This window comes from Archocentrus centrarchus, chromosome 8, assembly GCF_007364275.1.
Source record: "Archocentrus centrarchus isolate MPI-CPG fArcCen1 chromosome 8, fArcCen1, whole genome shotgun sequence".
NCBI classification, from domain to species: Eukaryota; Metazoa; Chordata; class Actinopteri; order Cichliformes; family Cichlidae; genus Archocentrus; species Archocentrus centrarchus.
This window is the reverse complement of record NC_044353.1, coordinates 29,462,952-29,480,223: the sequence shown is the minus strand read 5'-3', so window position 1 is coordinate 29,480,223 and position 17,272 is coordinate 29,462,952. Positions and strand designations below refer to the sequence as shown.

The following is a 17,272-nucleotide window of genomic DNA, read 5'->3' as shown; positions in this document are numbered from 1 at the left end:
GATCGAAAACAAAAGAGTGTAGAAGTGCTCTATTACCTGTTTCTGCTTCTGAGAGAAACACATGGAAAGAGCCAGAGAAATAAGAGAAGTTTACACAGTATAGACACACATACACAAGACATAAACAGACAATGCACAGTTCTTTTTCCACAGAAGCGTGCACATTGGTTGTGGGAGGTAAAGAATTCACAAGTGATGTATTCAGACATTGATAGAATGACAGTAACGAAAAATGAAGTTCATGCCGTGACAAGAAAACATAACGCAGTCAAGTTTTCACTAAGCTGTACCTGTGCCTGCTCAGTTGTGTCTGGCTGCTCCAGCTGTCCTTGCTTCTTTGCTGTAACTTGCTGCTAAGTTCATTAATGATGCTGGGCTTCATACTGGATGCAGGAGGGTAAATCTTCTTCCCCTCTAAAAGTGTCCCATGCTGGCTGCCCCCATCACCAGACATCTGACTCTCTCCCCAAAGAGGCTTCATGTCAGGAGTGCGTGGCCGCTCAAAGTATGGTGAAGTGGGACGTCCCAGGTTCTGCACGTCCCTTACTCCATATCCATCCTGGCCGCTTTCATCCTCTGCCACTCCCTCCTCGATCTCGTCCTCTTCCTGTTCGTCTCTTCGTCTGTGGGAGTGGAAGGATGCGGGTGCAGTGCTGGTTTGCCTTTGTAGATCCCCGGCGCGACCTCCCTCTCTGAACCGGTTGGTTTTTGGGTAGGTGGAGGCTGCTGCTGTAGCATTCTGCATCTCAAAAGTCTGTCCATCCAGGTAGCTCATATAAGACTCCAGAAAATCTCCTCCCCTCTCTGCTTCTCCTGTTCCACCTCCCCCTCCCATCCGTCCTCCAGGTCCTCCTCTCTCCCCTCGGTCTAGTCTGTCTCCCCGGACACCAGCTCCACTTAGAGCCAGGATGCTGTCCAGGTGGTGGTCACTGCTGCTGCGACTGTCCAGCTCATCAATCCCAGAGTCCACCACAGTCTCCTGGGACTCTCCTTTCTTGGCAGTTGGGGGAGGACGGTGGTGCTCTCCTGGCCTACGACTTGATGTGATGGCGGTGGAAGATGTTGAATGTGTAGAGTGTGTTCTCTCCTGGTAGAGCTGCGTGGAGGTGCTTGTTGTGGTGGCAGCAGCGGTGGTTGTAGCAGCACAGCTAGCGGTCGTGGCATGAGAGGCAGTGCCCCTTTGTGAGACAATGGTGGCAGCACTGGATGAGGGCGCTGCGGGACCACGGTAGGCTGGGGGAGGAGCGACAGTGTGAGGGGGAGGTGTTGGTGAAGAGCGCCCAGGAATGTGAGTGCTGTTGTAAAGGTGGTGGGACATAGAGAAGGGTCTGTGGTAAGATCCAGGAGGAGGTGGAGGTGACACTGATGGGGGAGGTGGAGGGCCTGAGGTGGGCTGCAGGGTAGAGGGTGAGGGAGGGGGCGGTGGATTGGGTGAGGTCTGGGACGGAGAGGGAGCAGACTGAGTCAGGTTTGCCACCTCACTGTCATAAGATGTGAGACTAGAGGCGGTGGAGTCTCCGGCCTGAGGTGAATGCAGGGGTGTATGAGCAGGAAACCCACTTATAAATTGTTCTTTTTGGGGGGGTGGAGGGGGTGGGGGAGGAGGAGGTGGAGGTGGTGGTGGAGGGGGTGGGACCTGCTGTTGGCGGGAGGTCAGGTTGTTGGAGAGCATTGCGCGTTGTGAATATCCTGATATTCCCCTGTCAAAGCTGTTGGCAAACTCTAAAGGGGGTGGGAGGGGGTCTGCGTAGACAAATTCATCATCTGCATCAACTGAGGGGGCAGGGGGAGGAAGAACCATCAGGCCACTTCCTGTGCTCCCAGTAGTGCCCCTTGTCTGCTGAGTAGGAGGCGGAGAGGGAGGTTTGAGAGACAGTATAGTGGCATCACTTTGACTTTCCATCCTGAGAAAAGCGGGCCTCCGAGGCTGCTGAGACTGCTGGGCAGCACTTTCAGCAGCTGCTGCATTAGCAGCTGCCTGCTCTGCCCTCCTCATGTAGCCTTCTCTCTCTTTGTCCCTCTCCCTTTCCCTAGACAGCTCCCTCTCCCTTTCCCTCTCCCTTGATCTCTCCCGCTCCCTTTCCTTATAAGTTGGCTGGTACGGCTGAGACTGATAGTGGTGCGTGTGGACTGTTTTGTCCTCTGAGAAGCGAACTCTTAGCCCCTCACGAGCCCCTCCTCCTTCTCGCTCCCTCTCCCCACCGCCACCTTCCTCGCTCCAAACAGTCCCAACTCCTCTGAGGATTCTGGGTGAGGGTGGCCGGCCGACAGTGGGTGTTGTGGCAGCCAGAGAAGAGGAGGTGACCAGATATGAGCTTGAAGACTGGGAGGTGGATGACACTGGCTGAGAGGTGACAGCAGGTGAAGAAAACACCATGCTCGACATTTGGCGGGTAAAGTGGTGCTCTGCTCCCCTCCTTAACCTGCTGTCATCCCTCAGAGCACGTTCTCTGGCAGCCAAGGCAAGGCCTAGTGGCGATGTGGGGTCAAGAGCCTTTCCTGTTAGAGGGTGAATGAAGGTGGTAGTAGAGGGTGCTGGCTGCCTGCCTGCAGCTGTGTATAAATCCGCAGGCACAGACTTAGGCTGATAGTCCAGGGCAGGTGAAGAGTACTCAGGTAAGCCAAAGGCAGGAGGCATACTGCGGGTATGATGGATGAAAGTATCCCCAGAGAACATGCCCTCATCAATGGACTTGGATGGGCGCAGCCTTGTTGATGAACTTTCAGCCTGTGTGTTAAGCGGTTGCTGTGACACCTGAGTCCTTGTCAGTCCTCCTATTCCATCACTCACTCCTCCAAGACTCACATCCTCCTCAGCAGACATGAACAAGGAGGCACTCTTTCTGCGGGCTTCGTGAAACCGCTCCCTGTCTCGCCGAGCTGCACCAACAATGGCAGCCCCAAACTGGCTGGTGAAGTCCAGGTTATCCTGGGCTCGAATAGAAGGCAAGGATGGAGGTGGGGGTGCTGGGATGGATGGTGGAGCAGGAGGCTGTGGAGCAGGAGTGGAGGGAGGAGGACCGTGTGGTGTTTTAGGTTCGTCTGCCTCCCCTGATGCTGGAACATCGGCCTCCACACTGCTTCCCTGGCTGCTCCGTCCACTGCTGCTGGTTGAAGGGGCCTTGACGATGATGGTGGGAATAGGGATTGAGCTTTTCTCCATGGAACCTTTGCCCCCCAGTGTACCCTGGCCCATGCGCAGGTCCTCTACTTTAGATTGTTTTACCAGTGGACCCTTACCTCGCCGGGCCCCTCCTTTGGGGCCACCTGCTCCAACCCCAGCTGCACTGCGGTCTGCACGCTGGGGTTGACTCTGGGTAGTCTGTTGTTGCTGAGGCATTACAGTGGCTATGCTGGATGGGGGGACGGCAGTGCTGTAGCCTCTCCTAAGACCAGCTGCCTTGGCCCCTGCACCAGCACCTGTGCCAGCTCCAACAGGCTCCCCAGTATAGGCAACCTTCCGCGAAGCAGTCCTGCTTTGAGCAGTGTGGGCAGCTGCATGTGCATACGAGGTTGTGTGGTCCACCACTCCACCACTGGGACCGGTGCTGGGACCGCCAGTCCTCTCCCTGCCTCCATGGGTGAAGTGCATTGCCTGGGAGTAGGGCTGGTAGTGAGCAGAGGTGGATGTGGACTGGGACACAGAGACAGAGGGCTGCTGTGATGTCTTCGTTCTCCAACCAAGTGGCGGAGCAGAGGAGAATGGGGGATCTGGTGGGGCCGTGGTGGGAGGAGGGGGGATGTCATCTGGGCCAGGCACCGACAAACTCCGGGCAAACTTCATGGCTGGAGGATGCAGGAACTGCTTCTCCTCCTCAGGCACTCCTACAAAGAAAAAGAAAAAATAAGGATGAATTGGGGTTTAATGATGAGCAAACAACAAGTAAGATAATAAGAAAAGTTTTTTGGGGGGGCAGGTAAAAAGAAAGAGAGCAAGAGAAGCTGAGGGTAATATATGAGAGTGTCTGTCTAAATCTGCCTGCCCAAGTACCTGCCAGCAAGTCTGTCCTCAAATCTCATGTTTGTTAGTGTATAACTCAGTTAGTGCTACATATTCAACAAGCAAGTAGCAACTAGAAAGCAAGACACAGCAGCATTTGTTATGTTGGTCGCAAGAGAGCACATGAATATTTCTTAGGGAAAGTTAGTAAAGCCTTAGTAAGCAACACACCCAGAAAATAACCCATAAGGAGAAAAAAAAAAGGCACTACTGGTTAATGGCACTACTGTGTGTTAGAAATAGTAGTAGAAGTATAAGACAAACAAACATCTTTTTTCTACAGATATAGTGGCTTGCAAAAGTATTCATACCCCTTGAACTTTTCCATATTTTGTCACATTACAACCACAAACATAAATGTATTTCACTGGAATTTAATGTGAAAGACCAACACAAAGTGGTATACAATTGTGAAGTGGAAAGAAAATTATACATGATTCAAAACATTTTTTACAAATAAAAAACTGAAAAGTGTGGTGTGCTAAAGTATTCAGGCCCCTTTTCTCTGAGTGCAACAATTGCATTCAGAAGTTGCCTGATGACTGCTAATGACTAAAAAGAGTCCACCTGTGTGTAATCTAATCTCAGTACAAATACAGCTGCTCCGTGACGGCCTCAGAGGTTGGTTAAGAGAATATTGGGGAGTAAACAGCATCATGAAGTCCAAAGAACACAGCAGACAGGTCAGGAATAAGGTTGTGGAGAAGTTTAAAGCAGGCTTAGGCTATAAAAAGATTTCCCAAGCTTTGAACATCTCACGGAGCACTATTCAATCCATTATCTGGAAATGGAAAGAGTACGGCACAACTGTAAACCTACCAAGACAAGGCCGTCCACCTAAACTTACAGGCCGAACAAGGAGAGCACTGATCAGAGATGCAGCCAAGAGGCCCATGGTGACTCTGGACGAAATGCAGAGATCCACAGCTCAGGTGGGGGAATCTGTCCACAGGACAACTATTAGTCGTGCACTGCACAAATGTGGTCTTTATGGAAGAGTGGCAAGAAGAAAGCCATTGTTAAAAGAAAACCCTAAAAAGTCCCGTTTGCAGTTTGCCAGAAGCCATGTTGGGGACACAGCAAACATGTGGAACAAGGTGCTTTGGTCAGATGAGACCAAAATTGAACTTTTTGGCCAAAATGCAAAACGCACCATCCCCACTGTCAAATATGGTGGTGGCAGCATCATGCTCTGGGGCTGCTTCTCTTCAGCAGGGACAGGGAAGTTGGTCAGAGTTGATGGGAAGATGGATGGAGCCAAATACAGGGCAATCTTGGAAGAAAACCTGTTGGAGTCTGCAAAAGACTTGAGACTGGGGCGGAGGTTCACCTTCCAGCAGGACAACGACCCTAAACATAAAGCCAGGGCTACAATGGAATGGTTTCAAACCAAACATATTCATGTGTTAGAACGGCCCAGTCAAAGTCCAGACCTAAACCCAATCGAGAATTTGTGGCAAGATCTGAAAACTGCTGTTCGCTCTCCGTCTAATCTGACTGAGCTTGAGCTGCTTTGCAAAGAAGAATGGGCAAAAATTTCAGTCACTAGATGTGCAAAGCTGGTGGAGACATACCCTAAAAGACTTGCAGCTGTAACTGCAGCAAAAGGTGGTTTCACAAAGTATTGACTCAGGGGGGCTCAATACTTTTGCACACCGCACTTTTCAGTTTTTTATTTTAAAAAAAGTTTTGAATCATGTAGAATTTTCTTTCCACTTCACAATTGTAAACTACTTTGTGTTGGTATTTCACATTAAATTCCAGTGAAATATATTTATGTTTGTGGTTGTAATGTGACAAAATATGAAAAAGTTCAAGAGGTATGAATACTTTTACAAGCCACTGTAAAGTGCACAGATTTTTGGGCCACAAGACAGGACGTTTTTGGCTACAGACAAACAGGTCAGCACAGCACAGACCTCTACTGGCCCAGAGGACAGACGGACAGGCGGACAGAGGGGCAGACGGAAAAAAACAGACAACCTCACCGATGGATTTCTGCCGCAGCATACCGTGCTGTGGGCCATGACCTGAGGTGTATTGTCCACGCTCGTAGCCTAAACCCAATCCTGATGACATCACCCCCATCCCGGACTGATCCCCATAGTTTGGCTGAAATGATAAAAATGAAAAGCCTGAGAGAGTCACGAGAAGCAGACATATATTATACTGAATGGATGAGACTAAAAGCTGTGGAACAGACTTAAATATGGTGATTCAGTGTTATACAGCTTCATGCAGATCCGAACAAGTCAAGAATAAAGAAAAACGGCTTTTTGCTTTGTTCATTTTCACTTAAACTCAGTTCTTCACTAGTGTAGCAGTTGTTAGCTTTGCAATATTTTTGTTCTTAAAGATACTTTTTGTAATTGCCCTCTAAAGAATTTGACTAAACTTTCACCACCAGGTGGCAGCATTCTTTTAGTCACTGTTTGTAATATTTTTCAGATAATATGTGCTACTGTTGTCCTCTTTATTTCTCTTTAGCTAATGCCATTTCCTCAAGATGCTTTTCCTTTTAAAGTAAATAGGAATGTGCTCCTAAAGACTTGCCTGACTTGTCTCGCTCCACCAGCGTGTCGTACATGTTGGTGATTCACTAAAGTGCTGGCTGGCCCCACTTTAACTTGAGTTCATATCTCCTCAAAACAATGCATAGATGTTTTGGACATAAACACATAGCACTTGTTTTCACACATTATCTTTATTGCTTTAGTTAATTTAGTAAGGCTTTAAACTATTTTTAAACACAGAAGTTTAAGTACCTTTAAATCCTCTGCATAGAGAACATGCTTTTGTGTCTCTGCAGTTTGCACATTATCATGGTTCGTAGCGTTCGTCTGTTGATAATTTCTTTTTGGTTGGTTCCACCTGTCATTTTGCATCTGTTTTGTCTGTCTTTGCAATTAGTTGTCAGATTTATCTTCCAGTAACAAACGTTCACTGTCACTTCCCACCGTAAACGGTATTTAAAAAATGGGCATGGCTACTATGATGTCATCCAGTCCCACCCTGAGGCCTTGAGATTAGCGTTCTCACCATTGTCAGCTTGGTTTTAAAAAACAAACAAGGAGGAGTGGGTCTGACTAAGAAACCACCTGCTCATCAGCCAATGATTTGTCAATCATAAGTTGTTAGCCAATGAGTATATCTTGGATAAACAGAATTTACTTTTTATTCGATATGACCCAAAACGACTGAGACAATAAACTCATCAGCAAAGTGTTTATGGAAGTCAAGTCAGAAAGCCACTTCTATAGAAGCAGGAGTCTTTTTGCAACTACAGCTATCGCCATCTGGTGGCCTTCAGATAGAATGCATGTTTAAAACACTTTTGTATTTTAATTTTTCCAATGCAGAAGCTATATTCACGTTTTAAACTGTCTATACTTCTGACAGTGGATACTATCAGGATTTTATCAGGATTTTATTCCAGGCTATCTTTGACTGTTATGCAAATCTGCAATGATTCTTTAACGTCTGTTGCATATATTCGACTTAAAACTGGACAACTCACACCAAATTGAATGGAAAAATAGCACAACAGAAACAAGTGTGTATACTTTTCTGTGCAATTCTTTGAAATTACTTCCATCATGTTTTTCTTTGAAATTCTTTGAATTTTATCCCACAATTTTTTTTCCAGCTCATTTTATGGTAGACGTGTAGGCACGTACTGAACACACACATGTTTGTTAATTGCACTTTCCAGTGTGTGAACCTGTTCACCCACATGGCAATAAAACCTTCATTCATTCATTCACATAGAACACTCATAAATCTGCTGCAGCACAATACACACCTCATTGCCATAGAAACTTCTTCCCCTGTCCCTTTTTGGCCCCTGTCCCCGTGTCCCTGGCGCCTCATTGGTGCTGATTGTCTGCTGAGCTGCTGCAAGAATTTCATCTAGTTTATCTGAGAGAAGAAAAAAGGGAGGAAGAGACAGAGAGAGAGAGAGAGAGAGAGAGACAAAGGAACATATGACAATGAAACAGAAAAATGAACAGCAACAAAATGAAGGAAACAATGTGCAGGAAGGGCCACACTTGACAAAGGTGGATGAGAAAGAGAGAAAGAGGCTGAGGAAACATGTGCTGACAGACACGAGGTTTCTTACTCAAAGCCATCTGATAGACTGTCCTCTTCTTCTCTGTAACTTGTGAGGATTCGAATTCTATAAGAAACGCAGGACAAGCTTGGTAAGAGACTGTGTGGTGAGTGCCAAGTCATTTTGGACGGACATAAATACAATGCCTTAAACGGGAGTGCACCGGAGCATACCTGATTTTTTTTTCCAAGGGGTAGCAGCTGGAAGGAGGACAAAAGGAGACTTAAGTTTTGGCAGGCTTGAAAGTGCAGTAGCGTTGTTAATGTGAATACTAATCATATTCCCCAGGGCCCGACAAACTGAGTCACCTCGTCAGGCTTTTCGATCTTTGATGTAAAATAACGTGCATCACACCCACGCTGTAGGACAGCTAATGCATGCACACCCGTGTTATAGTAAATATGCTTTACACATATGCAATATGCTCTACCCAACACATACACACACACACTTCTGGAAGTAGTTTGAAGCCAATTCCCACCTCTCTCCACTGTGAAATGGTTAAGATCCAGTCAGCAGGGGAGTGAGGACAAAGGAGACAAAGAAAAGCAGCATTAGTGGTTAACCAAGTGAACAGGAAGGGGTAAAGTCGAGGAATTAAAGGTGACCCTTTGCATTCGCTGGTGTGAGTGAGTTTGTGTGTGAGGGGGCTCATCTGAACTACTCATACTCAAGCAGTTATATTTCATAATGTGTGCTTTAATGAGCTTGATTAAATAATTAAATGTGATGTGCAATGTTTAAACCAACTGTGAAGGGTTTTTGTGCTTGTTTGTTTTGACTCTTACTCTGCAGAAATCTTTTCATTTTTATTTAAACAAGTGTCCAAACATATTTAAATAAAACCTGTGTGAAATTGCTGTCAGGAAAACAACACTTGGTGGACTGAAGCGCACCGCAAGATCACTTCAGTTTTAATGTCCTTGTTATCTTGCAGCATGACTTCTAGCTGAACTGGGACACTGCACCAATGACAGGGGTGAGATAGTTTAATAAGCGTCACAGCTAAATGAATTCTAATGCATTAGAATAAGCATATGGCAGCGGCTGACATGGCTTCATCACACATTGTGCTCCTCTCACCTTGATTTAGTAGAGGAGGCACAAGCAACGAGATTCAAATGCAAATTGAGAAACCGGATCTCAAGAAACTTTGGATATTTATTTATAAATGCACTTTATATTGGGTAAGACTTTAGATTAAAAGAGATTAGATTTACATGCTAAGTATAGCCCAGATGTATTGTACTATTAGGGGAGTGGTACAGCTTATGTGGGAGACTTCTGTAACACCAAAGATGGCTGTTGTCCCACCCCTGCCCCCAAAAGAACCAATCAGCAGCAGAACCAGCAATCAGTTGAGCCAGTGATGCTACACTGCCATTGTCATTATCGTTATGGATATTTCCCATCATTCCAGAGTGGAAAGACTTTCTTCTAGGACTTCTTCTTGGAATACCCTGACTGGACAGATATGATCATATGATAACAGTTCATACTGCCTGAGAGATTATTATTATCAATATTATCTGAGCATGTGTTTGTTCACACATGCTCAGATAATATTGATACAGACCCCTTGTTATGAATTGTTAAAAATATATAAAATACAGTAGCCACAAATAATGTAATGGAGGGTTTGCTTCTAATTTTCTTAAGCCTAGTTTGACTTTTGATGCAGAAACTTCTTGCTATTACAGGCACACACATATACAGATTCATTTTGATTCCTTAGCATAAAGATGAGGATCAGTGTTGAGAATTGCAAACCAGCAACATGGCTCATTCTGCTTTTAACTCAAAGTAATGACCACTTTTTTTCTTGCAAAACGGATCAAAATTAAAGCTACTTTCAGCTGTTCCCTTATTCACAAAGGGTCACCACAACGGATAGCTCCATGTGTTTGATTTGACAGATTTTGTGCTGCGTGCCCTTCCTGATGCAACTCAAAAGACATTTGTGTCTCCTTTAGGGATCAAACTGGAGAGCTTTCACTCGTTAGGTGAATGTGTAAACAACTACAGGACACTACAGAGTCACTAAATAGGATCAATATTAATGTGGCTATTAATTGTTTGTGTACAACACCTTTGTTACTTGGAGTAAAAGTATCAGATCATACATACAGTGTTACTGGTAAGATTATGGAGTCTATAGTGAGCGCTAGGGCAGCAGGAAAGTGGGTTAAGGGGTTCAGGAAACCAGTACCTGTGTGTCAGACTGGGTGCTCATGCTTTGCACTGGTCAGGTGAGATGACACCACAGAAACAGGGCAGGTGAGGGGGAGGATATGGGGGAGGGATGAAGCAAAAGGCTAAGCTCTACACTCAGATTCAACTTCAGTATGACCCTGACTTGGACATGACTCATTGTAGCTGCTGTAGTTTACAGGGTTGGGCAGGTGTCCATCATTGTTTCTAGTTTTGGATTTATCCACTCACTTTGGTGTCTGTTTGAGTAGCTCTTTGTTACACAAAGAGAGGGACTGTGGGAATTCAGCCCATCAAAAAGCCAGCAGTACACACATTGTATGATTTGGCAGATTTTTTTTTACACCGGATGCTCTTCCTGATGCAATCCCAAAGGGATTTGTGTCTCCTCCTGAGATCAAACCAGGGACCTTTTGCTTGTGTAAACCAATGCACTATGGATCCACACCAAACATAAATAAGCCTGCATATTTTTTGACACTGCCCCCCGGAGAGTGTATGCAATGGTATGAGGTAGAAGTGGGTCTGTAGAGCTGTGTGGAGCACCTGTAGGGTAACAATGAACTATCACACATGGAGATCAAGAGTGAATAAATTGATCTGAGACTACCTAACAAAGCCTAGCTGATTCTTCTATAGCAGCTTCTTATGTCATCAGTTCTCATATATTATTAGCCACTCACTGGGCATGCTCAGAACCAGAGTGTTTTAAGTGCTTGGAAGATATAACCCAATCACCACTAAAATACTGGCCAGCATTCTGATCAGCAAATGGGGGCGTTGACCCTCGTCATGCACTCTCCTCCCACTATTTTGCCTCAAATAGAGATGGCATGGCCACACATAATGCAGTTACCATAGCAACAAACCTGGAACAAAGTTTTTTCTTTTTTTTTTTCTTCTCAAAAATTACTCATCTCAATAATTTTATCCTTGGTGTGATTTTCTTCCAAATCAATAACAGACATTTTCAACAAAAAGATGACAACAAAAAAAATAAACGGAGGGGATGTTTTGCAACTTTCTCACAGATGTATTAAGACCAGATGCCTCGCTATGATGCATGTGGCACCTGGAAACTCTATTCAGGTGATGCCCAATACTCTTGCAGTTTCAGTGTTACCTTGGTAACAAAAATTTGCTGAGTGTCAGCGTGAGTGCGAGCAGGGGGGGCTGGCAGACTGCTCTGTGTGCACTGGGGTTAAGTGGGCAGGGCCAGGGAGCAGTAGGGGGTGCAGGGGGTAAGAGGTAAGAGAAGCGGGCAGTGAGAGACGGATCACAGGGTAGATGGTGACACTTTTTTTCTTTTTTTTTTGGGGTGGGGTTACCTGTAGTGGGGGTGCTGGAAGTGACAGTGTGGAACCTCTGAAAGAACAGTGAAATGCATTGAGACCGTCATCCACGGCGGCAGCCAATCTTCTTTCTTGTTTCTGTCAGTGAATAACTGCACTTTCTCCTCACTACTGTCTTGCCATCTAAATTTAGCCCTTGCTCAACTTCCCTTCACACTTTCAGCATCTTTAACAACCCCCAACTCTGGTTTCACACTGTTTCTATCATTCAACACCACCTCAATCTGTTTCTACCCAGCAAAGCACCCTGCTTTTTTGTCTACATCTCCCTAGTTCTCTTTATTTGTTGCAATTCATCCCTTTACAAACATGTTGAATTTAAACTTGTTTCTTACCCATCTCCTCCAATTCTGAAGTCATTGATTTGGACCGCAGGGCAATAGCTGGAGTGCTCAGCCTTTTACTCTGCTGGGGAACTGGAGGAGAGTGAAAAGGAAGCGGTGGTCAGTCAAGCTGTTAAAGAACAAGGTTCAGTTAACACCAGAAATCATCAACAGCAGCAACCTCCCCCCAATGTGTTCTCATCCCATATAATTCTGCTGGCATCACTGAGATATCCAAAAGACGTCCTTTGGCACTGGTTTTGATGGTTGAGTGCCAATTTAGCACATGATTTAGAACTGCACAGGAAACATGCACACATCAAACACTTTCACAGAGGGTTTTAAGTTGAGATGACAGTTTCTGTCTATTCAGGTAATGGTGGTTTGTGCTGCATCATAGTTTTTCAAGCATTCGTGGAGTGTCTGGTACGGCTGGTTGATTAGTCAAATTTTAATCTCAATTATGGCTTTGACTTCCTACAATTATGAAAACAAAATAATCTTTAAAAAAATATATATATTAACATCACTATAAGGGAAGCAAAACTTGTAGGGTTTTGTAGTGGAACCTGTGAAGAATTATAAGTTGCCTGCAGCTGCCTTTGTCTCCAAGTCACTTAGGGTCTGTCAGGGTTCGCTGTCCATAATTTAAAATCTGCAGAAGTGGCATCTCTCCTTTTGGTTGTGGGCCACATAAAAAGCTACCAAGAGTTTCCTTAGAAAGTGTGATGAAGTCCACATTTGGAGGCTGGCGTGGGGTTGATAAAGTCACTCATAAGACTTTGTTTATGCCCTGTTTGTGAGCCTTGTGTTTTGCTCACTTTGCACTTGCTTTTTACATTTGCTTTCACTTGGTGGTTGATTTGGGCACCTAAAACGTCTCAGGTTGGTTAGACATTAACACCATTAACCCTGCACACTGACAAAGGATGGCTGCACAGTGTGTTTAAAGCTGCAAGCGCTGGAAGTGAGAGATACATCTATTATGATAGCCCTGTGTGCCACAGCACCAACAGCAAAGGAAATCTCGTGGATATCTATAGGTCATCTGTAAGTGTCAACTTGTGGCATTTTGTCAGAGCCATAATTTGACACCCTGGTAATGAAAACGGGATGCATCCCTGGAAGCAGAAAGCAGATTCTTACTTTTCTTCCTTGAACCCTCCTCCATGTCAGGGTTGCGGGTTACCATTACAACCTTGACCATGAGGCTGTTACCACCTTGCCGGATCATGTTGACGACCTGCCGGTGACCAACCTTCACCACGTTCTGACCGTTGACCTGGGACACAGCACAGGTGTAGATATTCTTTACCTGTCTTTACCTTTCCTCTACAGTATATCAATAAACCAGATGGTTGACAGGGTAAAGCAGTTACTTATAGTTTACAGTTTCTGGACATCACTGTTTATAAAAGAAAAAAAAAAAACTCTTCCAGTTTGTTTTGCATATAAACTATATTTCACTTGAACCCTGGAGCACTAACATGGGTTTGGTAATACTATCACTCTCACTTTCACGTGGGTAAATCCCCTGCCGTTCGTGTTCTAGAGTTAAAGCAGACCTAATATGCATTTCATTTGATGCTCACATTAAACATGGCCAGAGTTTCAGATAATCACATCAGCACATGTACTTGTGATCCAAAGCTCTAAAGACTTTGTTTCAAACTTTCTTGTTACTCGATTCTGTGTGATGTCATTGAGAGCAGATATCCCTAATATGGCCATTTTAGGCAGAAAACTCTGGCTGTAAGCACAGAAGCCCGCCCACCTGCTTCAAAGCGTTTGTTTGTGAGGCGCAGCCAATCAGAAGAAAGTTGGCTTAAAGGAAGAGGAAAAACTGAGGGGCTGCACCAAAGCGTAGTAAAAAATAAATAATGCTCTTCCAAAGCTACTTGTACAAGAATAAAAATACAAATCCAGAAATGGCCATAAGCAGTCAACTATAATATATCTTTTTATTCATACATACACTTTGCAAAGCTTTTATGTCTCTGTCCAGATTGCTTTTGTTCATCTGACTATTTTGATGGGGATTCAGACACAAATCTAACATTTTTAAACACATTTTCTTATTTTGGAAATCAAATATATAAACTGTGTGCACTCCCATTTATTTTCTAGATCTAAATGGAAGCTTGTACATTCTTCTAAATTCACCCACATAATGCACTGGTAAATCATGGCACGGCAGTACCTCTATCAGGAAATCCCCCATCCTGAGACCGGCTCTCCAGGCCACACCTCCCTCATCCACTGACTCCAGGTACTGCAGGGCAGGGAAGGCCGGGGTGGGAGTAAACTCTTCGATAGGGGTCTGAGCTGCAGATGGCATGATAATATGAGAATGCATTAGCATTGCATGTGATAATGTACTGTATGTTCAATATGATTAAATCAGCTTTACAGAAATCAGTGAGTGTGCTCATATTAAATGTCTTACCTTTTGCCCCTCTTAGGACAAAGCCAAAACCCTCGCTATCTTTTTTCTGCAGAAGCACTGTCTTCTCCTTGATTATATAGTCACTAGCAGAGAGGAGACAGAAGAGAACAAAGATCAGACATGTTATACATCATGATTATGTTTGGAAAGGCATGTTTTAATAAATCACATCAGCTTTTTCCCAGCTACAGAGGATAACGGAGGGTTAACGTTGTAGTAGATCTGGAAAAGGTCTGATTTGACTGGCATTTTATGTACTCTGAAATATGTTGCTGTTGAGAACATTACAGATCAAATGTAAAAACTTATTGATTTTCAAAGCAAGGTCCAGTCCAAAATTTCTCAATATTAGCCAAACTTTAACCACCAATAAACTGTAACATATGCCATGATCACTAAAGCATAGTGATGATGACTTAAAACCATGTTTTGCTGCGCTTCACTTTCCTGTATGTTTTTGACAGCAAGCATGGAGCCAGTTTTTACCAGAACTTCAGTCAGAGATGCTATATACAGTTCGATGGCACTGCTTGTTGCCTCAGCAACAGCTAGAACTGGACGCAGGGAAACTTGGGTAGGTCCACACCAGAGCCAAGCTATGTAATGGTAAACTATTAGTCACTGACAGCAGAGAACAGGCACTGCCTGCTCACAGGTATATAGCATAGTGCACTTTCTGTTCTGTGCTGTGGCACAGATGGAGAATAAGCAACTTGGGGCGTGATATAAGTATATTTACTAATGTACAAATATAATGGCATTTCCTTTACACTTGTTTTTTCATATCATATATACATATATATTCATTTATATAGTTATGGTTACAGACACTCTCAGTACCTCCATGCACTGCCAAAGACAACATACAAAAAACAAAGTTATAGTTGAAGCTAACTGATAACTTTAAGGCCAGCCTATTGATAGCCTCACGACTTAATTGGCTTTGGGGACACTAATTTACAAAATTAATATAACATTGTATTCAATGAAAGCATGAACTCATCAGGAAAGAGCCATGGACAGTTTTCCACTAGACATCTATGCAGTCTGACTTCTGTTAGCAACCAGAGGAGTGGCCCCCTGCTGGTTATTAGAAAGAATGCAGGTTTACAGAACTGCCACGTTGTGTCCGTCTGAATGTGAATATACAGCGCGCATAAATAAAATCCATCCATCAGTCCTTCTTATCTGGATGAGAGGTAGGGTACACCCTGGAGACAGGTAACCAGTCCATCATAGGGTTGATACAGAGAAACGTCCAAAGAAAAAGAGAAGCACCAATTAACCAAACAGCAAGAGAAAATCTACACAAACACAAGGAAAGAAAACGTCACACAGAAAGGTCCCAGATGACCAGCAAGTTCAAAGCCAAAGCCTCCTGGTGTGCGATGACAGGGCACCACCACGCTGACTTCTACATAAAATGATTTTTATTCACATCATTGCACTTCAGTGTTTATCATACATATTTGTGATGACAAAGACAATATGATATATATATATATATATATATATATATATATATATATATATATATATATATATATATACACACTACTTTACATTTTTCTGTGAGACACTTTTTTCTTCTGATCCCTTCTGGATATTAAAACTGTAAGTTCTTTTTCGTAATGGTTTAAGCAGACAATCTGACCACTTCCTCCATCACTGAACACAATGGTTCAAGACATGAAGGGCAGGCAAACTTTAGATAGTACAAAGAGGCTTTTGTTGTCCTCCTAGCATGAGAAATCAGGCATTATTTGGGTAGTTTTGGTCCAGTTGAATCCAAGGACCAACACCACCTCTGAGGTATCTGGGGCTTGTTATTATGAATGAAAAGGCCATACAAACGGTCATTCAGTCAGTTAGTGAGTCATATAAATGGCATATATATATATATATATAAAATGTCGTTTCAGCTGTAACATACTGTAACCACTTGCTGATAATCCCATCGTGCACCAAAATAGTCCCAGCCCACTCCATCTGTTCATCCCGCTGTCTTTCTCTCTTCACTGGCTTTTTCCTCATTTTACATTTTTCCATCCTGATGGCCTTTCCATACAGCTCTCAATATTGGCTTCCTGCCCTTGTTCTCCAAACTTCTAATCATACAGTAACTTTTTTTTTCTAATCACATTTCCCCCTCTTGATCTCTTTCTCTCAGTCTATTGAGTGCATGGTGCTCTACAAGTGAGAGCCTCTCTATCTGTGCCAAGGCTGTGTCTCTTTGTTATCCTCATCCGTTTCTGTCCATTTCTGCTACCCAGCCCAAATCTCAAATGAAGGACCAAGTTAATGACTTTACACACAGTACACTGTGCATAATAGCATAATTACACAAAAATTAAGGTAGGAATGAGCAGTAGCAAAAATCTGGAGTCATTCAGAGAATTAAGCAGCGGCTATTTCCCACAAAATATAAAGAATCAGAATGGTTAAATGCAGACAGACATCAGATTTGCCCTGTCCCAACATGCAGCACAAGCAACAAGTCACTGGCTTATGTGCAATTAACAAACAGAAAGCCTAACCACAAGCAAAAATCATATTTTTTAGCATGTTTTACCACTGAAAAGGTTTAGTTTGTTGACCACTATAGTCAAAAGATGATTGTTATTCCATCTGCAGTTATTTATATTTAGCGGTATGGCTCTGTTCTATAAAGGCAGCAGCAGAACTAGAGAACAGAAGAGAGCAGGCATTGATGACAACAGATATGACAGTGATTAAATTAGAAACAGCATGAAAAGGAGCAGCTGGGCTTAAGATGGGTTGTAAAGTGGCTTGCAGACACTGAAGCAGCTCAAATAGAGCATCTTTTAT

General features: G+C 44.0%; 1 protein-coding gene across 1 annotated transcript in view; it reads right to left on the bottom strand.

Moving 5' to 3' along the window:
* Positions 1-17,272, bottom strand: part of shank1 (SH3 and multiple ankyrin repeat domains 1) — a 103,619-nt gene that overhangs the window by 6,937 nt on the left and 79,410 nt on the right. The window contains exons 16-26 of the mRNA XM_030735698.1: positions 14,444-14,526; positions 14,198-14,322; positions 13,144-13,279; positions 12,010-12,090; positions 8,593-8,601; positions 8,285-8,311; positions 8,121-8,177; positions 7,803-7,918; positions 5,989-6,112; positions 291-3,825; positions 37-48 (exon numbers count right to left, since the gene is read on the bottom strand). Of these exons, the coding sequence (XP_030591558.1) occupies positions 37-48; positions 291-3,825; positions 5,989-6,112; positions 7,803-7,918; positions 8,121-8,177; positions 8,285-8,311; positions 8,593-8,601; positions 12,010-12,090; positions 13,144-13,279; positions 14,198-14,322; positions 14,444-14,526 (4,305 nt within the window). The remainder of the gene's footprint in view (positions 1-36; positions 49-290; positions 3,826-5,988; positions 6,113-7,802; positions 7,919-8,120; positions 8,178-8,284; positions 8,312-8,592; positions 8,602-12,009; positions 12,091-13,143; positions 13,280-14,197; positions 14,323-14,443; positions 14,527-17,272) is intronic.